The sequence below is a fragment of the Hyla sarda genome, chromosome 1 (assembly GCF_029499605.1).
Source record: "Hyla sarda isolate aHylSar1 chromosome 1, aHylSar1.hap1, whole genome shotgun sequence".
Classification (NCBI taxonomy): domain Eukaryota; kingdom Metazoa; phylum Chordata; class Amphibia; order Anura; family Hylidae; genus Hyla; species Hyla sarda.
In genome coordinates, this window is record NC_079189.1 from 333,986,726 (window position 1) to 334,000,917 (window position 14,192).

Consider the following 14,192-nt stretch of genomic DNA (forward strand, 5'->3'; position numbering starts at 1 on the left):
GATCTTCAGTGCAGATTTACAAATCTGGTTAACTTTTTGGCACCAGTTGATTAAAAAAATAGTTTTCCACCGGAGTACCCCTTTAAGCTATAAAATGAAACATCATTGGTAAAATGCTAAATTTCACATGGGCTGCCTTTATAGCTATGGTAAATCCTACAGGGCTCAAGTGCCCCAATTATTCAGCTTCCGGCTACCCATTCCATCGCCATGCTAGACAAGTGAAAAGGACAGCTCTAGGTAACTGCAATGTCTACCAGAACACAACACATTCCGAAGTTACCTTCTCTATTGCTGATTTTAGATGGTAGAGATTGTCTCGGTGTATACTGTGTAGGGATCACCGTAAATGTGAGCACACACTTCTCAAGAGGACAGAAAAATCAGCGGCACTAGCAACTTGTATCTAAATCCACTAATTATGGACCAAGGACAGCTCTGGGAGTCTTAGTTCAAAAACCCGCGGCGGTGCTAGGACAAAGAGTCGACTTCAGTAAACATAGTACAATCAAAGAGAAAACATAGCCTGCACTCACCGCACAGTACGGGTATCACGGCCTCGGATTCCGGACCTCTTCGGTGACGTGGGAGTAGCAGCCGCTGCTGACAGCGCTCAGAAAATGGCCAACAGCCGGCGGTTTCGCGTTACAATCAGCGCTTCTTCCGGCCCCGGAAGGAGCGTTGATTGTAACGCGAAACCGCCGGCTGTTGCCCATTTTCTGAGCGCTGTCAGCAGCGGCTGCTACTCCCACATCACCGAAGAGGTCTGGAATCCGAGGCCGTGATACCCGTACTGTGCGGTGAGTGCAGGCTATGTTTTCTCTTTGATTGTACTATGTACATGTGAGCACCACTCAGTTCTTTATGGGATCTAGAGCTCCTCTTTGGGCATTAGTGAAGATGTCAGCAGTTCTTTATGTGATATGTCACAGAATTACCTTACAGTTCCCTCATCCTACTGGTAATTCCACACTACATCACTATCTAACCTGGTTTGTATGATCAGCATCTGGTGGAGGAGAATGGCTGCCTGGCTCAGTGGATATGTGACGTTCCGCAATCAGCCTGATACGTACAATTACCATTCTTAGTCTAGGTAATGCTCTCATACAGTAAACTTATATTTTCTGTTCTAGCAAATTCTGATGTAACATGCATCCTCATAAACAAGATTTCATTTCATCCATAATACTGCATTGCTCTAACTTTGCATTTCTTCTCTTTTTCCAAAAGAAAATCTATGTGTAAATTGAATACATCTGTCTGTTACACCCTGGCATTTGCTAAAGTCCATGTCTCATAGGAGCTGGGATTATGATTTATGCATTAGCTAGTGACTGATAACTTCCATACAGCGTGTTATGGAGGCTCTTACTCTAAAAAAGCATGTCTCTACTCACTTACTCCCAAACCCACTGATTCAGCCTACACCCAGTGCAAGAATCTACAAACCGATCCCGACTTTACTGGTGACTAAAGCTAAAGGAAACATTTGGGGACAAACACACATTACTGATAGTAGGCGCCATTTATGACTTTATGTTATAATATAATTGTATTACAGTAATGCACTACCCAGCCATATTTGTATATGCACTGTGGACAGTTGAAAACCTTCACTCAATGTATGGCATTACAAACTGATATTGTTGAAAACGCAGACATTGTACCCATAAAACTATCCTTTTGCAAGGACAGAATATCAACACTAGCTTGGCCTCCGCAGGGAGAACTTGTACTGTCCAAGTGCTGCCACTAATTACTATAGTATTTTCTACAGCTATTTTCCAAAAGTGTGGTAAAAATGGCACAATTCACCATAAAGTTGTGCAATATTTACAGTAAATTTGGAAAATAAAGATAAAATTCCTGCGGTAATTAGCATGAACATAACCTCAAAGGGGTTATCCAGCATTTAAGAACGTATCCTTTATTCTGTGAAAAGGGGATAACCCCTTTAAAATAAAGTCTCGGTACTGTAGACTTAGATTACAAGTCTCAGACTTTATAAGTCTTCACTACTGAGTCTCTGCTACTTACGGTTTACGTGAGAAGAGTCTCACATTTGTTTCTGGATTCAGCTTTAGATATGGAATAGTAACTGAAGAAACATGTAACATTTAAGGTTTCAGCTTATTTAATTGTAGGGAAATCAAATTAATTCCCAGGATCCATAGTTTTACTTCTACCCTAAAACACATCTTTTTAAGCAGGACTACCAAATTTCATAAATGTACACCTTTTATATGGCTTTACATCACATGGGCAGTAACTTCAAAAAAATCGGACTTCTATTTCTTATTCCGTACATATCTGTAGTTTACCTGTAGGGTGTATGGCTTGGTTAAAATCATAATTATAATGCAAATTAAATATTTATTGATAAATATTTATTTATCTATTAACATCCTTGATCTGTTCTTTCAGGGTGTCCAGTGAAAGGTGATTCTATTCCCTATATCACTTGGATTCATGGAGGTCAACCATTAAACACTGGAACAAAGCTAACATATGACATTTTGGAAGGTGGACAGATCCTTCAGCTAATAAACCTAACAATGGACCACCAGGGAGAATATAGTTGTGTTATTCAGAGGAACCCATCTGATTCACTCACACAAAAAGCTTTTCTGTCACTTCAAGGTAAGTAGCTTCTTGGTAGTGCCAGTAAGCATGGCACATGACCACTGAGGCCACTGATTTCTGTCTCTGTATACATAGCCAAGGAAGTTCTTTTTCTGTTTAGGCCATATTCTTGCCAGGAAAGATGGAAAAACTCTTCATAGTCAGAAGAACAGACAAGAGCTTCTGTTCCTTCTTTCCAATGTCAAAATCATCATTTTTTTTATATAACAGTTGTTTTATGCACATGACCTTTGATAAAGCTGGGGATCCAGCGAAACATCAGTGTGGCAGCGTGTTAACGTTTTTAAATTCATGCTCTATCTTATAGTACAAATACACCCTAGTAAGTACTGACTTACACTACATGGATAGCCACACGGCACAGGGCTAGCCTGATGCTCCTAAACCATGTTTAGACAGTTACCATATCTATAGAAAAAGGAGGATGAGTACCATAAGCCTCTAGACTAATACCATAAAATGGTACATGATGAATTCATTGATTGAATGGAACTGTGCTTCACTTTAATGATAAAAAATAAATGTTTTATTTTAAAATTGCAAAAATAGAATAATAAATAATTACAGCCTCCTTACACAGGGCCCTTGTGGTGAGGTGATATATAGATCATACAATGGTAAGCAAATAAAACAGAACAATAAAAGCAATGTATACCGCTATATAAATGTAACATTCCACTAATCCGACATTTGAAAGACCGGCATAGTTCACTATCCGTGATAAATGCATTACAGTCAATCTCTGTATCTGATAAACTATTCAGGTTGTAATAGAAATCACCATTTATAATTACCAGCTTTTGAAGATAAAGATGGTTCGTGATGTTAAACCGTGATGCTGAACGTCCGGGAGGTAGATGGCATATGTGACCGATGCTGTCTAACAGTGCTGGCGTGCGCTGAAGCGGCTAGCCTGGCTGCCACAGGCCTATGGAAATCTACTTGTCTCGGAGGTAGATGGATTTGCTCTGAAGATGGAAGCAGCCTCGTGGAGAATACCTCAGCGTCTGACGTCAGCCAGGTAGGGAAAATTAGGTAAGAGGAAATGCTGGATTTGAAGAGCTTGAAGGAATGGTGCATGGCTGTATGGTTGATGATAGCTGTCTTTCAGAGTGGTGGAAATGTAATTTAGTATTTCGGATATAGTGGATTGCATAATTCATGCGGTATTCCTCTAGACACGTTTCAGGGTACTTTGTTAAACCAGCCTTTCCTCAGTAGGGTCGTTTAACAAAGGAAAGGGTCGTTTAACAAAGTACCCTGAGACGTGTCTAGAGGAATACCGCATGAATTATGCAATCCACTATATCCGAAATACTAAATTACATTTCCACCACTCTGAAAGACAGCTATCATCAACCATACAGCCATGCACCCTTCCTTCAAGCTCTTCAAATCCAACATTTCCTCTTGCCGAATTTTCCCTATCTGTCTGACGTCAGACGCTGAGGTATTCTCCACGAGGCTGCTTCCATCTTCGGAGCAAATTCATCTACCTCCGAGACAAGCGGATTTCCATAGGCCTGTGGCAGCCAGACCAGCCGCTTCAGCGCACGCCAGCGCTGTTAGCCTCGGTCACATATGCCATCTACCTCCTGGACGTTCACCATCACGGTTCAACATCACGAACTATATTTATCTTCAAAAGCTGGGAATTATAAATGGTGATTTCTATTACAACCTGAATATTTTATCAGATACAGAGATTGACTGTAATCCATTTATCACGGATAGTGAACTATGCCGGTCTTTCAAATGTCGGATTAGTGGAATGTTACATTTATATAGCGGTATATATTGCTTTTATTGTTCTGTTTTATTTGTTTACCATTGTATGATCTATATATCACCTCCCCACAAGGGCCCTGTGTAAGGAGGCTGTAATTATTTATTATTCTATTTTTGCAATAAATAAATAAATAAATAAATATTTTTTATCATTAAAGTGAAGCACAGTTCCATTCAATCAATTAATTCATCATGTACCATTTTATGGTATTAGTCTAGAGGCTTATGGTACTCATCCTCTTTTTGTTCTATAGTTTTGACGAATTGTACTTCTCAGGTGTAATTACTCTCCATTTAGCCTCGACAAATTTTTTGTCAGTTGCACTTTAACCAATTTTTTCCCTAGTTATCAAATCTAACCTAGCATCTTTTAGATGTAGGAGTGAATGTACACGGTACTGTCAGTTGACAGACTGTGGCTGTTTCCACGGAAAGTGGTTGTTTGGTTGTTAGCGTGCATGAAGGGATTCATGTCAGCGTTAGACTGCGTATACACACAAACTTGGCTAAATTGGTTACCGACCCCCATGACAAAATAGGGGTCCAAGTGAGCTGTTTTAAAGGCTAGCAGGTGTATTTCAGTGTCTGGGTCATATTGCGCTAAATTGTGCCTGGACTTGACACAACCGCTATGTTGTTTTTCACTAAAATAGCTCACCAGCATCTTTGTGGGTATGTTCAGTCATGCATGCTTACAGCCATTTATGGATCGGTGACTTTGAAATATTGTCTGCACATGATTGGATAGCGACTATATCACATCAATACCTTTCTCAGTATGAGAGTATTTACTAACAGGACTGCCTGTTGATAAACCGCAGAAAATAGCGGTCCATCTGAGTGTTGTCTGTGGCCAGTATGGCTGACCTTAGAGAGACGTAGTGTTTAGCCATCAGTGTACTTGCATGTAATGTCAGCTGACTGTTATATATAAGGCTACTCTCCCAGAGGTGGTCTGTGTACAAATATGTCCAAATAGTCCTCATTTAAGGCATTGGTATCTGAGAATTGCAGCTGTGAGCCCATACATCCAAGACTTTCACACCATAGTCTGGGACCTCTTATAATCATCAACTTGTATAGGGGTAGTAGTGGTGGATCTGGGCCCCAGCTCTGGGGTGTGACAATAAGGAATTAGTAGGAGATTGAGGCTTAACAGATGAGCTGAGATAGAGCATGAGAATTTCAAAATAGTCATAGGCAGTCTACATTCCTGGTTTTTATACAATGACCAATAAACGTTACGTTTTACATTATTATGATTTCTACTCTCCCAGTATCTTTAGGAAAGTGGTCTCTTGTATCTGTCCAAACAGACTTTGTAAATGGGAATTGATTTGACCAGCTTGTGATATTTGATCTAACTGTAGTGTGAGTGTAAAGCATGCTGAAACTGGACTTCTGTGGAGTGATAAATCACACTTCTCTATCTGGCAGCCTTATGGGTGAGCTTGAGTTTGGTGAATGCCAGGTGAACATTACCTGTCAGACTCCATTGTGCCGACTGTAAAGTTTGGTGGAGCAGGGGTGATGCTATGGGGTTGTTATGGGTTGGCTTAGGCCCCTTAAAGGAGTACTCTGGGATATGAAAACGTATCCGCTATCCTAAGGATAGGGGATAATTTTCAGATCATGGGGGGGTCCGACCACTGGGACCCCACATGAACTTCCGTATGGGTCCCCGGCTCTCCTGTCAAATAGCGTGTCCCGACCTCTGCATGAAGCGGCGGCTGACAGATTGCCGATTAGTGTTGAGCGGCATAGGCCATATTCGAATTCGCGAATATTCGCGAATATATGGACGAATATTCATCATATATTCGCGAATATTCGCATATTCGTTATATTCTCGTTTTATTGTCGCGTATACGAAAATACGCGCATGCGAAAATTAACATATGTGAAAATTTGCATATGCGAAAATTAACATGTGCTAATTTTCGTATATGCGAATTTTCGCACGCCAGTATCACACAGTAGTATTAGAGCCTTCTTTACACCACACAAGCTGGAAGCAGAGAGGGGTGATCACTGTGATGTGTACTGTGAAGAAAAAAAACAAAAAACGAATATTCGTAATTACGAATATATAGCGCTATATTCGCGAAATTCGCGAATTCGCGAATATGCGATATTCGCGAATAATATTCGAATTGCGAATATTCGCGAGCAACACTATTGCCGATTACAGCGCCCCCGACTCTCCCATAAAGTTGTATTGAAGGGGCATGTCAGCCTCCGCTTCATGCGATGGTCGAACATGCCCCCTTCCCTTGGACTGCCGGGGCCCCGTATGGGAGATCGCGGAGGGATCCAGTGGTCGGACCCCCTTGCGATCTGAAACTTATTTCATATCTCAGAGTTCTCCTATAATTCCAGTGAAATTAAATCTTAATTCTTCAGCATACTAACACATTTTGGACAATTGTATGCTTCTAACTTTGTGGGAACAGATTAGGTTTGGTCCTCCTTTATAGTTCTAGCATGACTGTGCCCCAGGGTACAAACCAAGGTCCATGGTTGGGAGAGTTTAGTACGAAAGAACTTTCCCACACAGACTTCAACTCCATCCAACACCTTTGGGTTGAAAATATGTTGTAAGCCAGGCCCTACCCCAACACTAGTGTCGACCTCACAAATACTCCTCCAGATGAATGGGCAAAAATTCCCACAGACACACAGAATCTTGTAGAAAGTCTTCCCAGAAGAGTGGAAACTGTTATAACTGTAGATGGGTGACCAACTCCATATTAATGTCTATAGATTAAATGAGATGTTCTGAAAGTTAATATAGGTCTAATATATTGGTGTCCTACTGCTTTAGTTTATGTAGTGTATATATACAAGCAAATCTTTTGTAATGGTTGTAACACAATTTTCATTTTCACAACTTCATCATCAGATTACCAATGGGCTTTGTTTGGTCACCTGCCATGTACAACATCCTGTGGTAATAGGGGCATTCAGCATCCACAACTGAGGTGTGTTCTTGACAAGCAAGAGGTCAATGTGTCACATTGCCAGGAGAAGCCCAAACCACCAATGAATCCTATTGCATGTAACAGAAGGGATTGTCCGCCAAGGTTGGTATTAGATGTACCTTTTCTCATGAATTCATTTTTATAAAGACATCACTTCAACAGATACATTCCCTATATGCTTTTCATTATTATTGGATATCCCATAGTTTCCCAACCAGTGTGCCTCAAGCTGTTGCAAAACATCATCTCCCAGCATGCTGGGAGTTGCAGTTTTGCAACAGCTGGCGGCACAATGGTTGGGAAACACTGGGATATACTGTTATAAGTCCAATGTAAAGTGTTATCTGCATTTTAAAAGGATCTTTACATTTAGAGATACATTCCCCAGGCCAAGAATTCCACAGGAATATTCTGCTTGGAAATTTTGCTGCAGTAGAGTCCCATTGTTTTCAATTGGATTCTGCTGCACTGTGCAAACGGGTACCTGTTGTTTGGAGTCATTTTTTATATTTTGGGTCACTTTGTGATTTTGCATGTTTATATTAAAAACACACCACATATTTCTGGCTACTAGGGGTCCTCCTTCTCTGTAGATCATTGTCATGTCTCCTGGCCAAGCAAGATTGTGTTCTGCAGTGGCCTGGTGGAGACAAAAGTTAGTGGTCCGGTGGGACCTGCTCATCTCAGTAAAGCACTGCTGGCCTGCCAGTCAAGCAGATGAGAGTGAGTGTGGCACTTGTCTCTCTGCCTGCTGTGATCGTGCGCCGGGAGACCTGTACTGATAACCAGGACATCAATCCTGGTTTGTCAATCAAGCCAACGAGGGCAATCGCAGAGTGCAGCTTGTCTCTGTGCATGTTGTGAGCGCCTCAGGTCTGCAGCTCCAATTTACCTCTTCTCTGTGTATGATATGCAGTAGTAAACAGAGAGGAAGGGATTCAGAAGCAGCTGAAACTGATGGGATGGGTGATCTAGTACTGGAGGAAGTTCTCTCCGGCAGGGTACGGCATACTGCAAACACCACACAAGACATACCATTTTAGAGAGGTTCTGACCCAGTCGTCTAGCCATCACAATTTGCCCCTTGTTATAAAGCTGCTCAAATATCTGACGTATCAACTTCAAGCTCTGACTGTCCACTTGCTGCCTTATATATCCCAGCCCTTGCCAAGTGACATTCACAATATATTCAGTGTTATTTATTTCACCTGGTTCATTTATGGTAGATGTTTTTTATGTCTCATATTTTAAAGGGGCTTTACTATCTTCTTCCTTTGTTATTTTACTTTATGCTTAATTATAGCAATGCATGTATTTAACCATCAGGGTATATTCACACTGAGCACATTTAGCAAAGAATGTCATGACTGATGTCCAAAAGAAAGCTTATAAAAACACTACAATATATTATATAAAATATATGAAGTGATGGTAGCAAATGTACTACAGACCCAGAAATTGCCATTTTATTAACTTTGTAGCACAGATCTAAGGGATCAACATCAAGTCCCAGCATACTGGTCCCAGTAAACTTGTCCTAGCCATTAAATGACTCATACTGGTTTCTTATGAAATCGCTTTTTATGAATATTGTATCTGCTTTTTGGTTTTTATTTTTTTCTCCTTCCACTATTCTTATGCCAGTGTTCTTTCTTTTTGTGCAAAATATGCTGCAAGTAAAAACAAATCTGTCATCGATATCAACATTTTCTCATGTGGACAGAAGATTTCAGCAAGGATAATTTATTATGTGTTTCTATTCCCATTTCTTAGGCTCTTGAAAGCCTTCTGCTATATGCAACCTTGAATGTTCTCATTCAGACTACACTTGTGTGGGATTTAGTGCACTTTGGGCCCCAAAATGATGGGTGTAAACCAAAAATGCACATTAGAAGCCAGGAGGTCTTTTCTGTTGACAGTGACCCTGCTGTGTTATGAGGGTTGTCAGAGAAACATATGATGAATGACTAGTCCCTCCACCTGCTTCTCATAGCCAAATGGATAAACCTTGTGTCAAAACAAAAGGTGGCAGATAATTTGCCATATCCTCAAAAAGTACATATTCATCTTAAGAGATCGCTTACATCACATAGAATATTGAAAGGGTCAATGTGATCATGTCCCGGCTTGACCCACCCTTTAGTATGAAAATATAATAATCTCTGCTTCTCAAGAACCTGGATAACTACATACAGCTTGTCAGATATAAGACTTGGCCAACTCCAAGATTTGTTGGAACTTGTTCATTTCTATTTTCATCACCTGCTGAGATCAGATGAACATCATAACTTTCTGTAATACCGATAGTCTTTCATATATTTAACTTTTTTGATATAGGGATAGAGCAACTGTGTACAAAGAAGATTGTCCGCAAATGTATTAAAAGGACTAGGGGTACCTCCTAATAAGACCAATATGCCATTGCTTTTTATTATGCAAATACCCTCTTAACACTTAGTATCCTCTAATGTAATATATTGAAGAGTTGGCAGTCAAAGTAGGCCCTGGCTAATTTTATTTTATTTTTTTCAAATAGTGGGAACAAAAAGCAGTAAAAACATATATAATACATTAATATAATATATAAACATATATAATACATTAATATAATATATAGAGAGTAAACTTGATATAACTCCCAATGAAACATTTCAAGCATAAATCCATATTTCAGATGCTGCTGTTGCTATCTTTTATAGCTTTTATTATTTTTTGCACTTTCATTAGTTATATATTTATTTTTTATTAGCTTTGCCGTCTTACAATAACAACAATAATAATCCCTAAAATTTTGTAAGTGTCCTTTAGCTGTTCTCCTTTTTCTGAAATGTAACTTTTCTGAGGGTTAAGCAGTGTTTGCCAGACCCTGTACCAGACGTCCATAACATAGTAGAGACCCATGAACCCAATGGCCTATTTCTGCTCACTTAATTATTAGTGAACTCTAGTTCAACCGTAACACTAACGTGATGATACATCTCCAAGGAAATAGCTACTTTGCCAGCACTAAAGGAAACTATATGGGAACGTTACATAAACTCAAAAATGTTCTACATCCTGTTTTCATTTCAACCTGAACACTGATCTTAGCTGGATGCAATGTACAGTGAAAGTCATGTGGACAATTAAATAAAAGAGTAAAAAGTTGGCCGTAGGGATTCCACAAGGCATTACACTTCAGGAGAACAGCACTATGTAGTTTCACTCCCCTCTCTGGTATTGATGTGTTGATCCATCAAAAAGTGCATTTTTCGACTTCTCATGTGTGAAACCGATACAGCTGTGTAGCTATAGGGTGTTGGCTATATAGTGGGTCAGTGGTCCTTCCTTGTAGTGTAATCCAGTAATTTGTGTACAGTAATTTGAATACATTTTCTGAATTTTTCTTTACACAGCTATATTTATTATATTTTTCTCAAATGACTGGTATTTAACTTGAAAATATCGAATCTTTTTGTAAGAGTTAGACTTTGAGTCACATTTGGCTGAAGATTAACACAGTCGAGTAACAACACCTATCCAACAAAACACATTGTGTAAATTAATACAGCCTATGGGGGAGATGTAAACCTTGTGCAAAGGTCCAATGGAGCAGTTGTCTATAGCAACCAATCAGATTCCAGCTTACATTTTTCAAAGGCCTTACAAAAAAAATGAATGTTTTAATCTGATTGGTCGTTATGGGTAACTGCTTTACTGGTCTTTGGCTATAATTCATGCCAGTAGATTAATATAAATCATAGCAAAAATCTACACCAGCAACAAGTGCAGTGCACAGATGGCAAAGCATTGAGTTGCATGCAACTTAATACAAACCTGCAGACTACAACTGTCACTCAATAGTTAAAATAGGAAAGCCTTGCTACAAAATGTCTGTGTGTAGCCCTGGCCTTATTGACCCAGGACTAAACTGGACTAATACAACTCCGGCCGAAGACTTTATTGTGAGACACCTGGGCTGTTTTAGTACACAATATTAGTAAGTAGTATAATAGAAGAATAATGTTATACAGGAAGTATTCTCCTGTACAAGACATAGATTGAAAATAAGGTATTTTTATTAGAGAGGCAGTATGGATTTTTTCTTTTCTCTTAAAGGGGTTCTCCAATGGAAAACACTTTTTTTTTTCAAATCAACTGGTGCCACAAAGTTAAACAGATTTGTAAATATTTCAATTAAAAAATCTTAATCCTTCCAGTACTTATCAGCTGCTGTATACTACAGTAGAAGTTGTATTTCTTTCTGGAGTTCTTTTCAATCTGACCACAGTGCTCTCTGCTGACACCTCTGCCAGAGCAGGAGAAGTTTGCTTTGGGGATTTGCTCCTACTCTGGATGGTTCTTGACATGGACAGAGGTGTCAGGACACACATCTGTTTAACTTTCTGGCACCAGTTGATGTTAAAAAATGTATTTTCCATCCACCCCTTTAATACTCAGTTTCCAAATGGTCTCAATTGGAAACATTTCAAGCGGGCTCAGTGACTATAATCATGCTCGGGGTGCCATTGTGTGTATCAATAAGTTACCATGAAACCATAGAAGCGCACCCCTACTTGTCATATACAGTTAGAATTAATACTTTATTACAGTTTTCACATAGATAATGAAGCAGACAAAGACACTTAAAACCATCTAAAAGACCCAAAGGGCCACAGGGCCACTACAAAACAGGGGGGACCCCCCAGAAACAGGGGGAGAACACTCCTGGGGCACCTGTTAGATCAAAAACTATATATTACAATAGCCCCAATAGCCCAGAGAACATCAATGAATAAAGTGCAAAATTCCCATGTAAACTTTCCTCAGTATAATAAGTAGACTTGTGAACAATATTATAGTCTATAAAACCTCATCCAATTTATATATCACTGGGAAAGAAGGGCTATTGGCAGCAGATGGAGGATAACACTGCAGGTACCTCCCTGAACCCCACGCGTTCCGTTGCCCGTCGGCAACTTCCTTAGGGGTGTACACCCCTGGGGAAGTTGAACACCCTGAGGAAGTATTGTTATATGCTTTTAAAAATGTAATACTAAAACGATAGCAAGGAAGTGTTGAATGGGTTATACTGCTTTTATATATATGATGAATGAATGTGACAGTTAAATAGGTATTTTCACCTGGATCCAAAAATGTTGTTATCAAGCATGGTTGATAAACATGGTGTGATACCATCGAAACGTAGCATTAACATGGGCCAATAAAGCTCTGTTCTTCTCACTATATACCGTTTGGGTGTGCTGCTATCCGCCAAGTATTGCATCGATGGATGTGGTCTGCGACTGGGACCCCATTTCTTGCTTGCACCTCTGTTTACTCCATACCAACAACTGAGGTTGTGCTGCCTATCCTGTGTTCTTTAAATAGATAGATAGATAGATAGACAGACAGATAGATAGATATATAGATAGATAGATATCTAGGAACTCTACCTTCTCTTGTGCTGTATATAGATAGATATGTGATGGATAGATAGATATGTGATGGATAGATATATAGGTAGATATGGGATAGATAGGTAGATAGATGATAGATAGATATGTGATGGATGGACAGATAGATATATAGATAGATATGAGAAAGATAATGCATGTAAACAAATAATATATTTGTGTCACTGTTTTCCCTTCAGGTGGATGGTTACATCATGGTCAACATGTTCACAAAGCTGTGGAGGGGGTGTCCAAACCCGTCGGGTAACATGTCAAAAGATGACTGGCGGAGGTATCTCGGTTCCAGTGTCAAATGATATCTGTATATGGTCTGCAAAACGTCCTGTTGACAGTCAGAGCTGTAGCAGACAGCTGTGTGTAGAATGGGCCACATCATCATGGGGACAGGTAAGAAGATGGAAATTGAATACTGCATTAACAAGAGATCTTAGTTCAACAAAACTGCATATAACCAATATTTTACAATGTACTCTATAATAGATACATCTTTAAAGGGGTACTCCTGTGGAAAACTTTTTTTAAATCAACTGGTGCCAGAAAGTTAAACAGATTTGTAAATTACTTCTATTACAAAATCTTAATCCTTCCAGTACTTTTTAGGGGCTGTATACTAAAGAGAAATCCAAAAAAGAAATGCACTTCCTCTGATGTCATGAGCACAGTGCTCTCTGCTGACCTCTGCTGTCCATTTTAGGAACTGTCCAGAGCAGCATATGTTTGCTATGGGGATTTTCTCAAGCTCTGGACAGTTCCTAAAATGGACAGCAGAGGTCAGCAGAGAGCACTGTGCTCAGGACATCAGAGGAAATGCATTTCCTTTTTTGATTTCTCTTTAGTATACAGCCCCTAAAAAGTACTGTAAGGATTAGGATTTTTTTTATAGAAGTGATTAACAAATCTGTTTAACTTTCTGGCACCAGTTGATTAAAAAAAAAAAAAAAGGTTTCCACGGGAGTACCCCTTTAAAGCTAGTACTATACATTTTGGAATGTGGCTGCATTCCAGACATCTGAATAAAGACCCAGTCGATACCTACAAAAAAAACTTTTTCAATGAAAACTTTCCTGTCTGGTTGATCTCATATTTTATCGGCCCTACTTCAGTAGAAGCAGCCTCCAGTTTCCTAGGCAGAATATCATTGAGAGGTAGAGAACCAAAAAATACAAGGCAACAAGCCACGAAGCATCTTCAGTATGTCATATTAAGTATATGTGAGGGAATTTTTAGTAGGGGAATACAAGTATTTTAATTCAAAACATAAATATATATGTGTGCTGTCAAATGTGCATTTGTTTTCTTCTACAGAGTAGCCTTTAATGTT

General features: G+C 39.5%; 1 protein-coding gene across 3 annotated transcripts in view; it reads left to right on the forward strand.

The window, feature by feature from the left end:
• The window catches only part of ADAMTSL1 (ADAMTS like 1), a 956,942-nt gene that overhangs the window by 929,053 nt on the left and 13,697 nt on the right, over positions 1–14,192 (forward strand). For all 3 annotated transcript variants that reach the window (XM_056519753.1, XM_056519743.1, XM_056519759.1), the window contains 3 exons: positions 2,428–2,643; positions 7,337–7,517; positions 13,051–13,258. In XM_056519753.1, the coding sequence (XP_056375728.1) occupies positions 2,428–2,643; positions 7,337–7,517; positions 13,051–13,258 (605 nt within the window). The remainder of the gene's footprint in view (positions 1–2,427; positions 2,644–7,336; positions 7,518–13,050; positions 13,259–14,192) is intronic.